At 38.0% G+C, this 19,168-nt stretch overlaps 2 protein-coding genes across 2 annotated transcripts; one reads left to right on the forward strand and one right to left on the reverse strand.

Annotated features, from left to right (window-relative positions):
- Window positions 1-2,175: 2,175 nt before the first annotated feature.
- On the forward strand, window positions 2,176-17,847 carry m (miniature). Its single transcript, XM_068285270.1, has 7 exons — window positions 2,176-2,225; window positions 10,999-11,104; window positions 15,078-15,231; window positions 15,309-15,436; window positions 15,636-15,783; window positions 15,871-15,993; window positions 16,055-17,847. The coding sequence occupies exons 2-7, from the start codon at window positions 11,027-11,029 to the stop codon at window positions 17,443-17,445; spliced, it is 2,022 nt and encodes a 673-aa protein (XP_068141371.1). The 5' UTR covers window positions 2,176-2,225; window positions 10,999-11,026; the 3' UTR covers window positions 17,446-17,847.
- LOC137573362 (farnesol dehydrogenase) lies at window positions 12,198-13,090 on the reverse strand. The gene is made up of 2 exons (XM_068285292.1): window positions 12,518-13,090; window positions 12,198-12,442 (listed from the first exon to the last, which is right to left on the reverse strand). The coding sequence occupies exons 1-2, from the start codon at window positions 13,088-13,090 to the stop codon at window positions 12,263-12,265; spliced, it is 753 nt and encodes a 250-aa protein (XP_068141393.1). The 3' UTR covers window positions 12,198-12,262.
- Window positions 17,848-19,168: the final 1,321 nt, after the last annotated feature.

Below are 19,168 nucleotides of genomic sequence, written 5' to 3' on the forward strand. Positions count from 1 at the left end.
ATTCCCCCACTAGTGGTTTTTGGTTCTTTTTGTGTTTTTTTGTTTTTGTTTTTGTGTGTGTGTGTTTTTTTTGGAAGATTGCTTGAGATGGAGATGATGAGATGTGCGGATGACGATGGTTTCAGGTGAGAAAAGTATGCAAGCAGCGTGCGGAAGCGGACATGCAAATCGGTTTCTGTATTTCTGTCGTCGTGTTGTTTGCCTAAATACAGTGATTACTCCGATGTCTACATAGATACATACATACATGTACATGCATGCACACACACGTTCAAAAGAAACCGTTATTAGTTGCCAGCTGATTGATCAAAAATTGAATATCAACAGTAAATAGAAATTAGAAATTTCTCAACTCCCCAGCCGCCCCCTGCCATATTAGGCTAATTGTAAATGATCTTGAATCACGATCCTTAGATGCATAAATTCGATATACATATGCATTATTTATAGAAACGTATGTACATATGTATGCATGTGTGTATGTATTCAGGTATGTACACAATCTGGGTAGGGAAGCAGTGCATTCACAAGAGACCTTGGGAAACTTTTCACATTCTATTTCCAAAATTGAACAGCCCCGAGCCTTAACTTTTTGAAATCCAGCCCTGTATGCAATTGACAATTGTTGTAGCTGTTGATATCTATCTATCTATCTAGGAGAGAGAAAGGAATCTATTGATGCTAGTTAGCCTTATTGTGGCTATTGGTTTATATTATTGCCAAACGGCTTCTAATTGGCAAACGATTCTATGTCATTAGGCCGCCTGATTAGCGGCGCCGACGAAAGAACTGTCTCACTTCAGGCCTTGGTGTGGCTGTGGCTTTGGCTGTGGCTGTTGGTCTTCGTCTGTGGCTCTGTCTGTGTCTGTGCTTCAGAGTTTCATCTTCGGCTTTAGCTTCAGCTTCTTCGGCCTGATGCCAAGTGCCTCTCTAGAGTGTCTGACCGGGTGCCAAAGCCAACAACAACAACAACAAGTTATATAGCTGCCTCTGCCGCTGTCGTACCCATTTGTGTGGCCAACGGTGACTGCGCAGCTCTGAATGCTCTGCCACACTGCCTGCAGAGATGAGACTTGATGATCACTGTTAAAATATCGGATTAAATGAATTTTTTCAAAAAGTATTTAAATATTGCGAAATAGTTGTTCCTCGACCTCGTCAACTAACATAGACTATCTTACTTTAAGAAGAGGCTTTCCTGTTCTAAAGATCGGCCATTGAGAATAAATCCCCCCAGTATTAGCTATTAAATTTAATATATTCTTAAATATGTAGTTAAGATATATTTCAGCAGTGATCTGCCAACTTGCATTAAAAGAACTTTAAAAATTCCATCAAGAGGAAATCATTTCATTATGAAGTAAATCATCTTTTTAAAAATAATCTTAGGTCTTCTTATTTTTTAAAAAACACTCAGAAATTTATAATAACTTGATTATTAATATTGGTTTTAATATATACCAATGTATTTTTATTTGTATTAAAACTTTGTTAAACATAAATTTTTTAAATTTCCCATTTAAATTTCTTTGGTTTTATTATTCATACGCCACATAGACCCATTGGTAAGGTATCGTCAGAGTACACACCTCCACCCCCCGTGGCGGGTACTTAATATTTAAAAAAACACACACACACACTTTACGCCTTACACTTGCCTCTGTCAATAAGTACATAAATTTCAAAAAAGAATATAAATCGAAACGGATGGTCAAAGTTTTGAGAACGTCTGGTGTACATTTTTTTTTTTTTTTTTTTTTTTTTTTTTCTTCTTTCTTTCATGCTTGATGATTCTCACGATCACGTTTGTATGTATACACATACATTCGAACTGGCTGGTACATAGATATTTTCATCGCTAGACCCACATATACCATCCACATCTAGCCTCTTACCCCCCGCACTCACTCTGCCTCTCTACTCTCTGTCGCAGATTTTGAGCTCGTTTCTGTAGCTTTGGTCTTCGGCGGTGTCTTCTCGGTCTACGTAGCTGTATAAGTGTAAGTCGCTTTGAGTCTGTGTGTGTGTGTGTGTGTGTGTGTGTTTGGCTTGGCTTGGTCTTGTCTTGATTTTCTTCTTCTGTTCCCGACAGTTACATTACGAGGCCAAAGAAAGTATCTTTGACTGGCCTCGCGTATTTCGCGTTCGTCGCTCGTCGAGTTCACACGTGCTGCTCGCTTTGGCGCTTGCGCAGAATATTCCCAAAAATCAAACATTCCCGTGCAGTGAGCATCTTCATTATTATTACTATAAAGATTCATCATCAACAACATCATCATCATTATCATTCTGTACCTGTATCTCTATCTGTATCTGCATCTGCAACTGCATCTGCATCTCTGTAACTGACTTTTTGGTGTCCCAAGTGTCTTTCGTATCGTGTGGATTGAGTTTCGTTTTATTTTTGTCTCCTTTTCGTGTGTGTGTGTGTGTCTCTGTGTGCCCAAAAAGTGTGCTCAAGTGTATTTTTTTGTTGTTTCAACCAATTACCGTTACACACTCCTCTATATAAGTGAGAGAAAGAGCCAACAAGAGATAGAGAGAGAGAGGAGAGAGAGAGAGCGGTGCATTTTTACCTTGCAGTGAAGTGAGTGTGTTATAATGCAATTTAAGGTGTCAATTGCAAATTGCCACAAAAACAAAAACAAAAAAAACAAACCCCAAAAAAATGCATCCATTATAATTCACATCCATTTTATTTCTCTTAGTGTATTTGCATCCTTTTATTTTGTTTTTTTTTTTTTTTTTTTTGCCAGGCAACCAGGATATACGATATAAAAATTTATTTTACACAATTATGTGGGAAAAGAAAAGGAGTTGTGCGAAGATGAAGGGGAGACTTCAGGAGTCTTCGATGCTGCTCCTAGTGGGGTGTGAGAAGCATGGGGGAGGGCAGACGATGATGACGGCAGGGAAAGGGGAAGGGGGGTGGAAGGCCTGCAATGAAGAATGGTTGGAGTGTGGAGTCGATAGAGCCGATTAACCAGCTAGACGGCAAAATGCAACCGAGCATTTCATGCTTTCTAATTTTCCCAATTAGCACAAATGCGGCTTGTTGTGTCCGTTGTTGTGTGTGTGTGTCTGTGTGTATTTGTTGTGCGTTGTGTGTTACTATTGCTTCTATTCCGTTTGACTATCTTCAGAATCAGAAATCAAAAAAAAAAAAAAATCAAAGTCTCCTCACCATCATGATGAGGATAATGATCATTAAATCAACTAAATACTAACCCGTTGGAGGCTACAGCTCACTAGGTGCTTTGCGTGTTTCTGTCTCTGTTTCTGTGTCTGATTTGATTTGATTTTCCCAGCAACAAACCAGAGACAGAACTAGACAGAGAGAAAGAAAGAAAAACGAGCCGTGGAAAAGTCATAATAATAAAAATAATAATCATAACGATCATTCATACATGTTATAGCCACAACAACATCAACAACACCAACAACATCACAATCATAGAGCGAGACAGACAGATAGAGAAAGAAATAAAGAAGTGACATTGTAATAGAAAATTCCCTCAGCTGTCGCTGCTGTTCTCGTCCCCGTTCCCATTCCATTTTCCACCTGATCCCAACAAATGCATCATCATAAAATGATCTAAGCCTCTAATTAACTGCAACAAAACACACTATACACTAAAAATTTCTTTCAGTGTTCAGATTCTAGCTCCCACCAAACTTCACAAATCTCTCACCCATCTGTCAAATCAATGTGACTAATTACTAATCATGATGATGCCCATGATGGCATTACAATTCGTTGGTTTTTTGGACAGCGGGGTCTCTATAACCCACTGAGCGACTGACACGTTATACATAGTATTGGCCAGTAAGTTAGTTAGTTAGTTAAATCGTTTGGCGACAATTTTCTTTTTGCAACAAAAATTTTGTTTCTTAGTTAAGTATATTGGATTAATAAATTAAATTTTAGCTTCATCATTAAATCAATGACTTATGGCTAAAAAATTCACATTAATCATGGGCCAATTTATCTATGCATCTATCCCTATCTCTCTCTTTCTCTGTGTGTAAGTCTTAATGGAGCTTAATACGTTTTCGATGTAAGATGATTTAAATGCACCGTTAACTACATTAAATTCTAATTAAGTTAATAAAACGGTAGAAACTAAACCTCCTGTAGACTAATACAGAGACAGAAAGATAAAGAGAGAGAGAGAGAGAGAGAAGTCGAATAAGTCATTTGAATTTCTTTGCATTTGGCAATTTAGCCAACAAACCAAGTTGACTCAAACCCAGGGAAAAGAGCACGCGACTTGGTAATAAATGCAATGATAAGTTTTGGTTTGGTTTTTTCTTTTCGTTGGCCATATAAACGCTCTTAGAAGAGTGTCGGAGGGAGGGTCTCGACCCTAAAACCAGTAAGAAGACTTTTGCCGAGTTTAGCTTCATCTTTATCTCCATTTCCATCTCCATCTCCATCTCTGACTTGTCAGTCTATCACCGAGATCTATGTGTGTCGTTGTCGTCGTCGTCGTCGTTATTTGAAATTCATTCATTGTTTTGAGGTTGGTCGACAGGTTGAGCTTCCGACGATCAGCGACCCAGTAAATTCTATTCCTCTTTCACATAACGTTCGTTCGTGTATCTGTCCAATAAATACACATATGTATGTAAACCCAGAAACATACAATATATGCAGATGATGATCATGATGTTGATGCCACCGCCTTTTCTTTTGAGCAAATGTTAATTTGTTAAAAGACAATCAACACCATGCATTCAAGAGATGTATTCATACATTGTATGTATGTATGTACAGCGGCGCTGGCTAACTGTTCTTTGCCTTTCTATAGATGGATGGATGATGTTGGTGGCGTTCCTCACCCTCCCAAACGGCATTCCAATAATGAAATTGAAAATCTTGTTATTTGGGGGGGAAAGTAAGAGTGTTTAACTCTCATAAGATCTCAATAGATGCATACAATTTGTATACGGTCTTAACACACTAAAAATTTCCATTGTTTACTAATTATAGTTTACCTTTCACCTGGCTAAATTCCTCGTTATCAATTAGTTGTACTTGATAAAGATACATTTTGTTTACCAATCAACTTTGCCTCTGCATTTGGTCAAAGGGTTTTGCCATAGTGATAGCTAAGACGACTTGGAGGTGTCTAGTGGCCAATAAAATGGCCTACAGGATACTCGGCCAAAGGCTGTTGCCATTGGTTTCTTGCTTACTATAGTAATTTTCTCCACTCATAATAATATTAATAGAATTATCATCATCAGATCTGCAAAATTTGATTAAACTCATCTTATCCTTAAATATTCTATCCTTAACATTTAAATTGCCATTTCATTTAGATGTTTAAATAAATTCGGAATGCAAATGCAATTTAATGTGTCATAAGTTTGAGAAGTTGAGTATCAAATACCATCTGGGGACCTCTTTGCCCCCCTCCTCCATTCCCAGTTCATTCATGTTGTTGTCCTTTCTCAAGACATAAATGTATTTCTCTAGTGACAATCTGTCCATTCTTCTTCTCATTCAAATTTGCATTCCCATTCTCATTCTCATGGAGTGGGCCAAGGCGGACGAAGGGGATGGGCGGATGTTGCTTGTTACCACAATTGTCGTGTCAGTTGCAGTTTGTCCCAGCTGCTGCTGCTGCTCAACAAACAGACAGACAGACAGAAGTTTTCGTACAATGTCTTTTTTTTCGTTTTTTTTTTTTTAGCGAGAAGGTCTGAGGAGGCCAAGAGGCTGGAATTCATAGCATTTCCTTTTTACTGAGATAATTTTCATTATAATTTTATTTTTGTTTTGTTACAAGTGCAAAAGAAACTGACAACACAACAAGACCAGAATATTCAACTGCATTCATTAAGGCTTAAATTGGATACTTTCAAGTGGTTAGTTTTCTTGGCTAAATAATAACCAATGTCAGCTAACAGCAAAGTGAAAAATTAAGTATTTTAATTAGCCAAAGTAAAATCGCAACCCATACCAAAAACTAAGTGACCAAACTTGCTCTTGGCTCGCTATGAGGTGGAGTAGATGAAAAGATATCTATAAGTAAACCAGTTTAATTAAAATCCGGCGCAAAAGAAAGTGAACCATTTAAAAATTTATTTCGTGTTTTTTTCTTTTTTTTTTTGGTTTTTCTCTTTAGTTTTGGATCATTATCATTATTATTCGTTATTATTGCCCACAGAAGCTGAAAATACAAAATCATAGGCAGGTGATTTACCGTTTAGTTTAGTTGTTGTTGTTGTATTTTTTCTCTCTCTCTGTCTTCTTCTACTTTATTTAGTCTACTATATATTTCTTTTTTTCTGTTGTTTTGTGTTGCCCGTTATAAACCGGGGCGAGCAACAAATGGCCATTTGATTCGAAAGTGGTTTGATTTTTTGGTCGATTTTTCAAAACATTTTCCCAAGCCAAGTGGAAGTTGAGGCGGAGACGGAGACGGAGGTGGTGGTGGAGGTGGTGGTGGTGGTGGAGGTGGGGGAGAAGTTGAAGTTGGAGAAAAAGTGAAAACCGCAAGGCCATCATGTACTGCTATGGCTGCTGCAAGGTGCGACAATTTTCTTTTCCATTTCGTTTGATCGATACGATAATGTAATATTAATGATAAATAATGCCATAGACGCTGTCGTCGTCGCCATTTTTTGATTGCCCGAAGCCACTATGTGCCACCCATATGTCAGAGAATGTGTGTGCGTGTGTGTGTGTGTGTGTGTCTGTGTGTGATTGTGGCTTACCGAGCGTGGCCAAATGTTGCCTGCATTTGCTGTTAATTGCAGGCGGCATCGACTTAATTAAGCGTCATTAGAGCGTGCAACACACACGCTTGCCCCATCTGGTTGCTGGGAAGCACTTTCTTTGACTTACATTGAATCCAACCTTCCATCTAGGCTGAAGCTAGGCTTCTCTTAATTAAATGCCATTGTGTTGGCTTTTGTAGGTAGAACACTGATCTTGAAGATTGATCAGCTGATATGTACATAAGTACATACATTACAACACAGCTGATACAAAACTTTAACCCTTCACAAAGAGGCAAGCCATTCAAGTTAGGCTGTTAGTCTGTTGGTTATAATGATGACTCAGATTATGGTAATCTACATATAATATCGTATGCTCCATAGAGCTGACTTTATAGCTGTTAGTTCCTATTCAAAGCACTTTAAGAATCATTAATAGAATAATCAAACTAAGTGGTCAGCATGCACTTTTAGTGTGGTCAAGAGGCGTCCCATAGGCGAGTTTATACGATATTCCTCTACGGTTCAATTGGGTCAACTTCCAGCACAAATTTATCCATATGGAAACATTTTTTCTTTGAGAATTTATGAACGATAAAGGAAAAAAACTGTTAATGGCACTAGACTAGCCCTTGTTTTAAGCGTTCATATCTTAACAGTAATAAAACTACAGAAATAATGTATTACAGTTTTTTCCAAAGGTGGTTAGAATCACAAAACGATGGAGGAATGTTACGCTACTTTTGATTTTTATGTTTTTAAGAAGTTTCGTACAATATATTCAAGTCTTAACATTAATTATTTTCTAATATTTCTAACCTTTTTGAAAAAGGATTGAAACACTTTGTGATTCTAAAATTTGCATCTCGAATCCATTTTGAATTGATATTTTAAACTTATTATGGGAGTTTTCAGTTGAAATATTGGATAATAGTTGAAATTATTTTCTGAAAAATAAGGATCAATAGGCAAAATTGAATATTTGCCTGATTTTTCTTAATTGATTGCTTAATTCATATTGTAGCTCCAAAAGGTTTGCACATCTTTGACTTAAGTCAAAGAAAGGACTTCCAATAAGGATAAGAAGTCTAAATATATCTAAATTTTAGAATTCTACCTTCTCTCCTTTCCCCAACTTTGTCATATACATCGTTACAAGGATATGCGGATCCTGAAAAACTGTTCAATTTCACCCATCAGAAGATCTCTTAATGGTATCTGTGTATGTGCACACACATACATATGTACATACGTAGGTAAATTTTTGCGTAGCTTTCTTGTCTCCTAATTAAACGAGAATAGTGAAAATCTCAAATAGAAATAGAAATAGAAACCGAAACAGAAACAATGGGGCTGACTGACTGTGAGGGAAAGAGACAAAACAGATGATGAGGCAGAAAGAAAAGAGAAATTAATTGGCTCTAAATTAAAAACAAATAAGCATATCAACAATTTACCGTTTTGTCTTCTTATTGACGATGCCGACGCAGCGATGCTGACGTTGACGTTGACGCTAAAACTGACGCTTTACAATTTACAGTTCGTTCTGTGAGCGATTCTGACCGCATTTTTGCGCTTGAATTCAAGTGGCAGCAGCAGCAGCAGCGCTGCCAGCAGAGAGATGCCACACATACAAACAGATATGTATCCACTTGTCCATCAACTTTGAATTCGGCTTAATGGAAAGACAGAGAGAGAGAGCGAGAGAAGAGGATGAAAGAAACAAAAATTATATACATACATTCATTATCTGTATATCGGACAATCAAGTTGAAAGCCTCGTCGCCCAGTTTCGATTTCATTTTCACCTGCTGCCAAGGCGGGGACTTTACCTGGGTAAAAGTGTGCAAATACCATAAATACACACACACACACACACACACAAAGAAACAGACAATCAAAATATCCAAAGCAATAAAACCCAACAAGATTTTTTCCCTATGTATTTCTGTGTGTGTGTGTGTGTTTTTTTTTTTATTATTATTATTGTGATTGCTCTATGGATTGACTGACTAACTGATTGATTGGCGGCATTTCTTTTCTTTCTCTCCTTCTGCTTCTTTTTCTTCTCATTTGTACCGTAATAAAAAAATAAATAAAGAAGAAAAACGCAGCAGCACTAAGGGGAAAGTAACCAGTATCTACATACACTTTCTCATAGATTATGTGCAGCAAAATAAACGACAACAACCAAAAACCCAAAAATGAAAAAAAAAACACAAACCCCTCCCCTCCCCACCCCTCCAAAAATGAAAGAAAATGTGAAAAGGAAAGCAAAAACACATTGTATATTCATTTTGAAAATATGCCGATTCCTGCGGCAACTTCAGAACACAAAGTGGGCGTGTCCACCTCTCATTGTTCACGTTTTTGGCCCCCATGTCCGCTCCCTTCCCCTCCCTCTCTTTGACCATTCGTACATACACATTTTAATATCAATTGTTAAAAGGGTTCGCGCAAGAATTTAGAGTTACCCCCCATTCCCATCCCCATCCCCCACCTACCAAATTGAGTGAGTCTCTCAGGTTGCAAAGTAATAAAGATGTCCGATGTTCGTCATTAGCCTCGGCATGGACCACAGACGAGCCAGCGGCGTTTAGCCGAAAATTGTTGGTCAACATGCGTGCACACACACACACACACACACACACACACACACAGTCACGTACTCTGAAAGAGCAGGCGAAAATAAGAGAAGCCCATAAACAAATTGAAATTTAATAAACGATCCTCGACTGGGCAATTTTCGTTCATAACTGAGATGAACTCAAAAACTTGGCCATGGCCCGAAGTCACCTTACCTTATACCTTCAACTTTTACGTTTACCTTATCTTCGGACATTTACCAAATTTGGCGGCAATGGCAAACAGATTTCTAAGAACAAGTTAACACAACTAACAATAAATGGAAATGTGTTGACTTGAATTCAGTCGAGAGTCAAGTCCCTTTGATCAGATCGCTGAGCATTGCATTGCCAATTGCCATCGAATGAATGGGCCACAAATTGGCCCACTTTTGTGTTCACGATTTGTAAACTAGCTATTTATAGGGGGAATTTCGATGCCACCTTGCGGCCAGAGCGTGACAGAATCAATTGTCCACTTATTGGTTTCGATAGCAATTTTCTTTTCTTTTCAACAAGCGGAAACAGTCACCACTGCCCACTACCCATCCACTCCTGACCCAGTCCAACCATTAAGGGCCACGCGACAGGAATTATAGATCTTACAATTAGTTAAGTTTATATGTCTTTTGTTATACCATAAAGTGTATTAACATTATGCAACGCATTTCCAAAAGAGGTTGATGTCAATGACTACCTTCATAACTGCCAAATAACAAACTTATGGGTCTAGAATTATATTGCCAATAGATTGTTGCTAAGGGAGCTGTATAATATAGTGGCCCAATTCGAAATGAACACGTGATCTTAATGGTAGGAACTAATTCTTCTGACCAAAATTAACTTTTTAAATCTGTAAACAGCTTCAAGACAATATATGTACATATGTATATTATATTTACATTTTGTTGTTAATCCACAATTCTCTCTACTATCTCCGATGGAACGAACTACCTTTCAGTATATAGCGGTTTGTAGTTATCTAACCTAATTCAGATTGATCTTTTTCAATTCCCAAATTGATGTCTACTTTCACTTCCGTTTTCATATAATTTTGTATCTAACAATGCCAATTTGATGAAATTCTTTTTATGGTGGGGGAAGGAATTGGGTTTAGAGGGGATGTAAGAGTACCCCACCCAAAATGTCAATACTTCAAATGACTTTTTACTTTTTTGGCTCTTTATACTCTTCATAGTTTCGAACCATTAGGCCAACAATGTTGGTTTTTTTGATTGAACCCATCCCGAAAATATATTCTAGATCCATTTGAGGCTGGAATATATGACTTTAAGACCAGAAATTCATTGAATATCATAGCATTTTCCTTAAGAGGCCTAACAAATAGTAAATTGAAGTTTTAATAAAGATTGGTCCCGACACAGCAGGTCTTTAAATATACATATATTCCCTGATATTTGTAATTAATACTAAATAACTTTAAGGTCAATTAAGTGAATATAAATTGCAAATGCTTAAAAATTCCAAAAAATTTGGTAATAATAGTAGAAATAGTTTTTAGTAGTCGTAAAAAATTAACTTGTCAAGGTCTAGTCCTAAATAGCCGTTTAGCTAATAATGAAAGATATTTACTAAATGATTTATATTCTCTATTCTAATTTGATATTTTATTTCTCGTTCTCAGATCTAGACGCAGCGCCCACATCGCCAATATGTGGAGTCCACAAAAAGGTCCTACACGTCTGTGGGACATTAGATTTAGTAGCTGTATATTTATTTTACATTTAACGGTAAGTCAAATAGTTAATTAAAACTTTAAAGGTAAAGAAAATGAATGGAAATGCACCACAAAACAGCAGTAGCTGATATACTCCTCCAGTAGAAGGGTATGATGAACAAAATGAGTTCTAAATGTGTTAAAAATAGATTTTAATTGGATGAGAGAAGATGAATGACTAAGAAGTAATAATAATATGCTCGCTGTCTGTTTGAGAAAATTATCTTTTAATTGATGAGAAATTAAAAAAAAACACAAACAAAATAATATATCACGCATACGACATGTTGGACATGGAATGAAATGGAAATCGAATAGACTAGCTTAGAATTTGTATCTCTATTTTTAGAAATTGAGATTAAGAAACCAAAACTATTTTCGTTTCCGAGTCGTTTCCCACTGTTCCACTTTATTCCGACAGTGCCGGATTAAGCCAGCGCGGGGCTTAAGTGCCCAAATCGTAAGTCTCGGTTGCTTTTTAGATAATCACTTTCCAGTGGAAAACTTAGGACATGAAATCAAAATCAGTCAGAAACAATTCGCAGAGATAATTGTGTTTTTGGAATCTTTTAACAAAAGTTTTCGGACATTTTTTAGCAGACTTTTTTTCCAACCAATTTCAAAAAGTTAAATCACAACTTGATTGCAATTTAGAATATATCAAAATAACATGAAACATATTTAAAAACCATGAGATATTACTTTTGAAAAGCGGTTAAAATGTGGCAAAGTTAAGCCCTTTTCGAAAGTAGTTGCTGTTTTTCATTAATGACAACGCCAAATATGCTCATTTTTGGCCAATATTGCTTGCATTTCGTATGAACTATTCACAAAAATTGTTTTACTCTTGAACTTGAATAAGGAAAGCAGAGTAAGTCATTCAAATCATTCAAACTTCTCTCATCTTAAAGGAGAAAACCAAACTGACAAGAGGCGAAGTTAAAGATAATTAGATTTGTCCGGAATCATTCTTTGTACCCACTTTTTTTGTTGTACAAGTTATTTAAAGTGAAAACTTTTCTATCTGTATCGCAAATACCTCCAAATATGCCTAACACCATCTAGTTGAAGTGATGTTCCTTCATTACTTAGAGGAGACAAATTGATTGCTTATAGTTATCACAACGATTTATTAAGAATATTTTAACATTTAAATTAAATGGAATGAAGCTTAGAACTTTTCGCCAATTGGCTTAATGGTCAACTCATGGATTTGCACATTCGGTGGTGTCTGTATGCAATAGGCGATAGCATCGGCCACATCTTCGGCATGTAACATTGGCAAATCGGGGAAACGAAGTCTTGCAGTCTCGTCAAAGATCTCGGTATCCACAGCACCAGGACTAATGCTCTAAAAATCGATAGATCAAGACAAAGTTGTTATAGATGGACAGATGACAGATGACGGACAATGACTACGACTTACGGTAATTTTTGCCTGAGTATTTTGCATTTGGAACTCCTGACGCAGAACTTCGGTCAATGCGGTTATTGCATGCTTTGACGGAGAATAAAGATTGGAACTAACGCCGGGCACATTGGGCACAGCATGTCCGGCAATACTATTAATGATTACCACATGACCGTCTTTGACTTGGCGACGTTTTTGCGATTGGAATGCTTCGCGTGTACACCATGCCACACCCAAAACATTCGTCTTCAGAGTGGCAAGCAAACTCTCCGAGTTGCCCGGCTCAATGACGGCGCCACGACGAGCCACGCCGGCATTGTTCACAAGGACATCGGCTCCGCCCAGTGTCTGATCGATCCAGGCAAAAGTATCGATAACATTCTGCTCGATGCTAACATCACATTGATGGGTAAAGAATCGCTTAGCCTGATCGGCTGGCAAAGAGGCCTTCAGTTCCTGCAAACGGTTCTCCCGTCGCGCTAGACCCACCACAATCATGCCCTTGGCCACAAGATTTCTGCAACAGGCCGCACCAATGCCAGAGCTGGCGCCAGTAACGACGGCAACGCGATTCACCCAGCGATCCATGTCAAAATTTCCACTGTTACTAAAAAACAAAGCACACACGGATTGAGCGTTTTATACCAAACCCTAGACAGGGGCACAAATGTTTCTCTGAGAGCAAGTTGAGCAAGTATTTCACCGGACAGGCAACCACTCAGAGTGACTCTGGCTGCTTATTGTAATAGCTAACCATGACCAAGCACAAAAACAATCAACTAATTTCGGCCTTGCCGAAGTTTGTATACCTTTTACGTCTAGCCAGAACTAGTATTTGGCTAATTAAAAGTCAAATCGCAGATAGCCATAATTTCAAATTAAAATTTTATTCTAGAATAAATATGTATTTAGCAAGTCATATACTACATATTCTTTCGTATAAGCGATAATAAATTGCTCATGTCTTTGGGATACATAATGATTCATGATCAAGGGGGCAGGTTTTATTTTTAGCTATCAATCTAAACGTTCAGTCTTTCCACTAACTAACTAACTATTGAGTAAAACTCCAAAGTCTCCGAAAGTTTAAAGAAAAAACAACATATTTTTTATCTTATCTCAAAGATTAACAAAACCGTAGACAATATAATTTTCAAATTCTTTATATGTAGTAGTATATTGAGAGTGAAATCGGGCTTAACTTATCTTATGAGAATTGATAGTAAATACTGCTAAAGTTCATTCAACTTGTTAAAACGTCTTAAAACATTGTTAGACTCTTTCAAATTAGACCCAATCAAGCCAGGGGTAAATTTTAACAATTTTTAACAATTAATTTTATTAAATAGAAAGACAAAATGTTGACAGATTGTAAGTTAGAGCTTTGGAAAGTCACTTATTTTGGTGTCACTTGGTTTATCTTGTAAACGATTTAAAGAAATCTATATATAAAGATGATTAAGTTGTTAATGTAATCTATTAAAGTTGTCAGAAGGTTTACAAAATATTCATTCATTTCCAAATCAAAAGAATTCTTTTAATAAGTTGGCTTGGGAAATGCGTGAATGTTATGTATATGGAATCTACATATGTATGTCTCTTATACACATACATAGAATTAACATTAATTGGAAAACATTGAGACTTAGCTTGTTCTTACTTGTTTGTGCCTTGTGAAGAAGTGGCTGACTAACTCTAGACAAACTGGCACCATCCTCAATCTCTAACGTCGTCGTCGTCGTCGTCGTCATCTTTCATCTGTTTACCCTATGCAGACTTTGCAATGTTGTTGATGGAACAACAACAACAGCAGCAACTTTTACTGCAAATTCCATTGGCAGTATTATTATTATTATTTTTTTGGATGGAACGGTTAGTTTTTGGCCAGGCTATGCCGACATTTGGCAAGGCAGTTTGGGGCAGGTATGCAAAATGCCAGGAGTGGACCCCAGACGGACAGGATTGACCAGTTAGCTTAGTTGCAATGTCTAACACAAATATGTGTGTGTGTGTGTGTGTGTGTGTGTATGTTTCGACCAATTCCAGTTTCCAGATGCACTGGAATTTGTTTTCTCAATTCGGGCCTGAGCCTGTTGAGTGGCTTCCGTTTTGAATGCATTTTTCCATGGCCGTGGCAAAGAGTTAAGCTTTTCGTTTTTATTGATAACACGTTTCAAAGCAAATAAAATCCTAAATAAAGCAATTAGTGAAGGAACTACTTTCCTGTAGTTCCACACACACACACACACACACACACACTCAGACGAAGTAATGTACTAATTCCATTCCACATGCAGATGCTGGAGATGCTAGAAGCAAATGCATCTGGTTGGGGGCCAAGTTTAGCCAGAGCAGCAGGTGCCTCGGTTTCGGGCCAGTGGTGGGAATTGCGCTAATTAGAAATTATAACGGCTTGAGGCTGTCAGCAATTCCCTCCGCATTCCTGACAACACAAATCATGTGAAATTGTTTGGGGAAAGTGTGCGGAGGAAGCCTTTTTGGCCATTCACTCTAACCATTTGCTTTAATTTAATTTGTTTTTCTCCTTTTTTTCTCTCTTCTGGCGACTTTACAGTTTAGTTTAGTCATAGCTGGTAATGAATTGTGGCCCATGGATCGGCCAGATGGTATGCCAAACATAGTTTCATTGGAGGTAATGTGCGGTAAGGATCACATGGACGTACATTTGACATTCTCTCATCCATTCGAGGGCATTGTGAGCTCCAAAGGTATGCAATTGCTTTCTATTTAATCTGACTATCGAGTTAATGCTGGTCATTAATTTATGAATTGCTCTCGTCGACAGGACAACACAGCGATCCGCGATGCGTTTATGTGCCTCCCTCGACGGGCAAGACATTTTTCTCGTTCCGTATCTCGTATTCACGTTGCGGCACTAAACCGGATCTCAATGGCCAATTCTATGAGAATACGGTAAGCAGTCAAGTACTTCAACCTATTGTGATCTTATCGCCAGCAGCCAGCCAGAGAAATGATGGTTGTGTTTTGTTTTTGGGGCGACAATCGATGATGAAGCTTTCCCACAGTTTACAGAACATTCACCTGCATGGTTTTTGTTTTCTTTTTCGTTCTTTTGTTTTGGCCTAAATCATCAACCGATAAAACACAACAGGTAGTCGTGCAGTATGACAAGGATCTCCTGGAGGTCTGGGATGAGGCGAAACGTTTGCGCTGCGAATGGTTCAACGACTATGAGAAGACTGCCTCCAAGCCGCCGATGGTAATTGCCGATTTGGATGTAATACAACTTGATTTTCGCGGTAAGTCAAACACAATTACAAAATTGAATTCTCATCGAACCATCTGTTGGTCTTCCCTCCCCGTCCCTCTTGTGGTTTTTTATTTAGGCGATAATGTTGATTGTTGGATGGAGATTCAACATGGCAAGGGGCCCTGGGCGCCACCAGTGAGCGGCATTGTGCCACTTGGGTCTACCCTAACCCTTGTGGTGGCCATCAATGATTATCGCGGTGAGTTGAATTGACTTGAGATTACAAGAGAATTCTTACAATATTTCTGTTGTTTTGGCAGGTGAATTCGATATGCGCGTAAAATCGTGTGTGGCCTCCGATGGTTCGGGTCATGTCATCAATCTTTCCGACGAATTTGGTTGTGTGCTGCGTCCCAAGATGATTTCACGCTTCCTTAAGGCACGTGCTCCCGATGAGAGAGCCACGGTTATAACATATGCCTTCTTCCATGCCTTCAAATTCCCAGACGCCCTGAGTGTGCACATCAAATGTAAGGTGGAGATATGCCGTCATGGTTGCTTGGATCATTGCCAGAATACAGGTGCTGGTCCTGGTGCTAGCGATGTCCTGGGTCTCGGCCTGGGTCTGGGTCAGGGTAATGCCCACGAACGGAAGGATGTCCATATTGGCGATGCCATGGGCAGTAGTAGCAGCAATGATCTAATGCACGACCTGCCAATGCAGCCGCCAGCATCGGGCACTGGGCAACATGGCATGAATTTGGGGTTGGATCATGATATCTTCTATGAGGACATAATACACGATCACAAGCAGACCATTATGGGTGGTGGTGGCCACGAGAAGAGCAGTGGAAATCTACAGCCACGACCTGTCCACGAAGATCCCGAGGAGGTCGATCTATCCGATTTGTTTGGCGACGATGATCTCTCCGATATGGAAGGCGGCGATGGCGGTGAACGGTATTTGGGTCTCAAGAAGAGTGGCAAATTCCCGCACGGACCTCGCCAATTGGAGGCACAAAAACGTATTGGTGTGCCAATGGCTGGACCACGATCCCTTGAACCCAAACAATCCGATTTTGAGGAGGATCAACTTGAAGATGATGTACCGCGTCCGGTTTATCGTCCACAAGCAGAGGCGTTAAAACAGCCACGCGAAGATCACATCGATTTGGATAACGATGCGGAAGAACTAAAGTCAAATAGTAGCAGTAGTTCATCGTCATCCGCATCAGCATCCAATTCGGAGGTGCCTCGACCGAGACGACGTCGTTCCTTGGTCATTGCCGATCGCAAAGTGCGCAGTGCGGATGTCGGAGTCAGTGGACTGTACGATGTCATTTCGGAAGCTGATCTGGCCTTCTCGCCGGACTCGAAGCAGGAGGCGGTTACCGTGTTCCAAGGCAAAATTAGCGAGGAGGTTGTATATGGCATTTGTATGCCAGTGCCAGGATTTAGTATACTCTTCATTGTGGTCATATCGGCGACAATTGTTTCGGCTCTAATTGCCGGTTCTCTGCTCTATCGCTATCAATTGCAAAAGGAAGCCTTGGAGAAGCAGACTCCTATGCCGGTGCCAGGTACCTTGGCTTCTTGGATGACATTGCGTCTCTTTCGGCTGCGTCACATGCAACAACAGCAACAACAACAACAGCAACAACAACGACCGCAACAACAGACTGCCAGTGTTGGTCATGAGACAATACAGTAAATTCCATTGACATTATGGGATCGATCATCTTATGCTTTTTAACTTTCTTTTTGCTTATATTTTTGGAGCAACAACCGACTGACCAATTCCAATTCGTTCATCTAAATAACCGAAATTCTATCGAAATGAATTCAATCTACATATCCATATGTATTTTTTTTTTTTTATTAACTAGTTAGGCTTAGCTTCTCGTCAGCTTCTTTCGGGCCACATTGCAATACACGAAGAACGCCCTTTGTCCCTGATGACCCGGTCCATGCTAAGATATTTATTTATTTATTTTTTGTTTTAAACCATTTGATTCGCGGTTCGATACAATTTGAGTAGTGGTGCTGATATATATACACAAATATATATATACATATATATTTTTTTTTTTTTTTTTTTTTTTTGTTGTAAAGTGGGTGCATTTAGTCGATAATGCGGTACTCGTTACTCGTTACTTTGTACCAAAACAGAGGTGCTATCTCTCTTGCTCTATTCCTACTATCTAATCTATCTTTCTGTCTCTCTCTCTCTCTCTATCTACCTATCAGTCTCTTTTGTTAGACGATACGCATACGTACATATACAAGTACATAAATTGCACACATTGTGGCGTAGTGTTAAGGGAAAATTTATTTATTTTATCATTTAAGTTCTGAGCGCAACGAAATGAAATTAAGAAAATTTGATAAATCATTAAACGGGGAAATTAGTTAAATTTAATAAAAATATAAAAAAAAAACAATATATAAATAAATCTAGTAAATTGTCAACAAAACACACACAAAATGCAATAAGGTTAATTTTTACAATTAAAGAATAAATAACATAAAAAAGTAATAAACAAAAACATTTCAATCTCTTCAAAAAGCAAAGAAAACAAAAATGTTTAGTTAAGTGAAGATACAAATAAAATTAATATTATATAAAAAACTTTTTCATTAATATGCGGATTTCTTTCTAATTTGATCAAACAAACAAAATCCGTTGCCTAACTTTAGGAGCTCTGGCTATCGCACTCAGGAGAGGTTTTTACACCTCTAGTGAGTTTCTTAGCCAGTTTGGCTTTAATTTTGTTCATAACATTTCTGGAAAACAGTATATTTCCTGGCATTAGCTATGGTTTGGTCTGAATCAAGAAATTTAAGACTATTATTACTAAATTAAGGACAAAAAGTAGAAAATATTAGTACTTTTTAATTGTTTGCAGTTGTTAGTTTCGTTAAATAATATACCAAGTTGATAACACAGGCCGACATTTTTGAGGTCATTAAAAAGGAGATGCTGACAATGGCCCTGTACTTAGTTTTTCTCCATCACGTCAGGATTTCGAAAAAAATGCATTAAAATTATGCAAAATTTACAATATATTTTTCCATGATAAAAAGAAAAATATATTGTAAATTTAAAAGAAATTTGCAAAATATCAAAGAGTTATTCCTATGTTATAAGGCATAATATCTTACACTTTGGATATGATTCTATAATGAGTAAAATTTGAACCAAAAAGTATGCTGTAGAGATTCTAAGAATTGTCTGTTTTTAAATGTTAAAGAATTGTGGGAATCTGCTGCGTCTAACAAATTGTTTATTAGTTATACATATGTGCAAACAAGAACTAATTTTCTTACATAGAATATTCTAAAATCTGTTAAAAAAGTTGAAATATTTTGTTAAAACTTTCTATAGTATAATTCTGTGTGCCTATTATTCAACACCAGATCTCCAGATTTCACAA

This window comes from Drosophila tropicalis, unplaced genomic scaffold (genome assembly GCF_018151085.1).
Source record: "Drosophila tropicalis isolate 14030-0801.00 unplaced genomic scaffold, ASM1815108v1 contig_4, whole genome shotgun sequence".
Lineage (NCBI taxonomy): Eukaryota > Metazoa > Arthropoda > Insecta > Diptera > Drosophilidae > Drosophila > Drosophila tropicalis.

Coding starts and splice junctions, on each gene's coding strand:
- LOC137573362 (XM_068285292.1), bottom strand. CDS start 13,090: ATGGATCGCTGGGTGAATCGCGTTGCCGTCGTTACTGGCGCCAGCTCT. Junction 12,443..12,517: donor ATACTCAGGCAAAAATTACC/GTAAGTCGTAGT, acceptor ATCGATTTTTAG/AGCATTAGTCCTGGTGCTGT.
- m (XM_068285270.1), top strand. CDS start 11,027: ATGTGGAGTCCACAAAAAGGTCCTACACGTCTGTGGGACATTAGATTT. Junction 15,437..15,635: donor GCCAATTCTATGAGAATACG/GTAAGCAGTCAA, acceptor AAAACACAACAG/GTAGTCGTGCAGTATGACAA. Junction 15,994..16,054: donor GGCCATCAATGATTATCGCG/GTGAGTTGAATT, acceptor TTGTTTTGGCAG/GTGAATTCGATATGCGCGTA.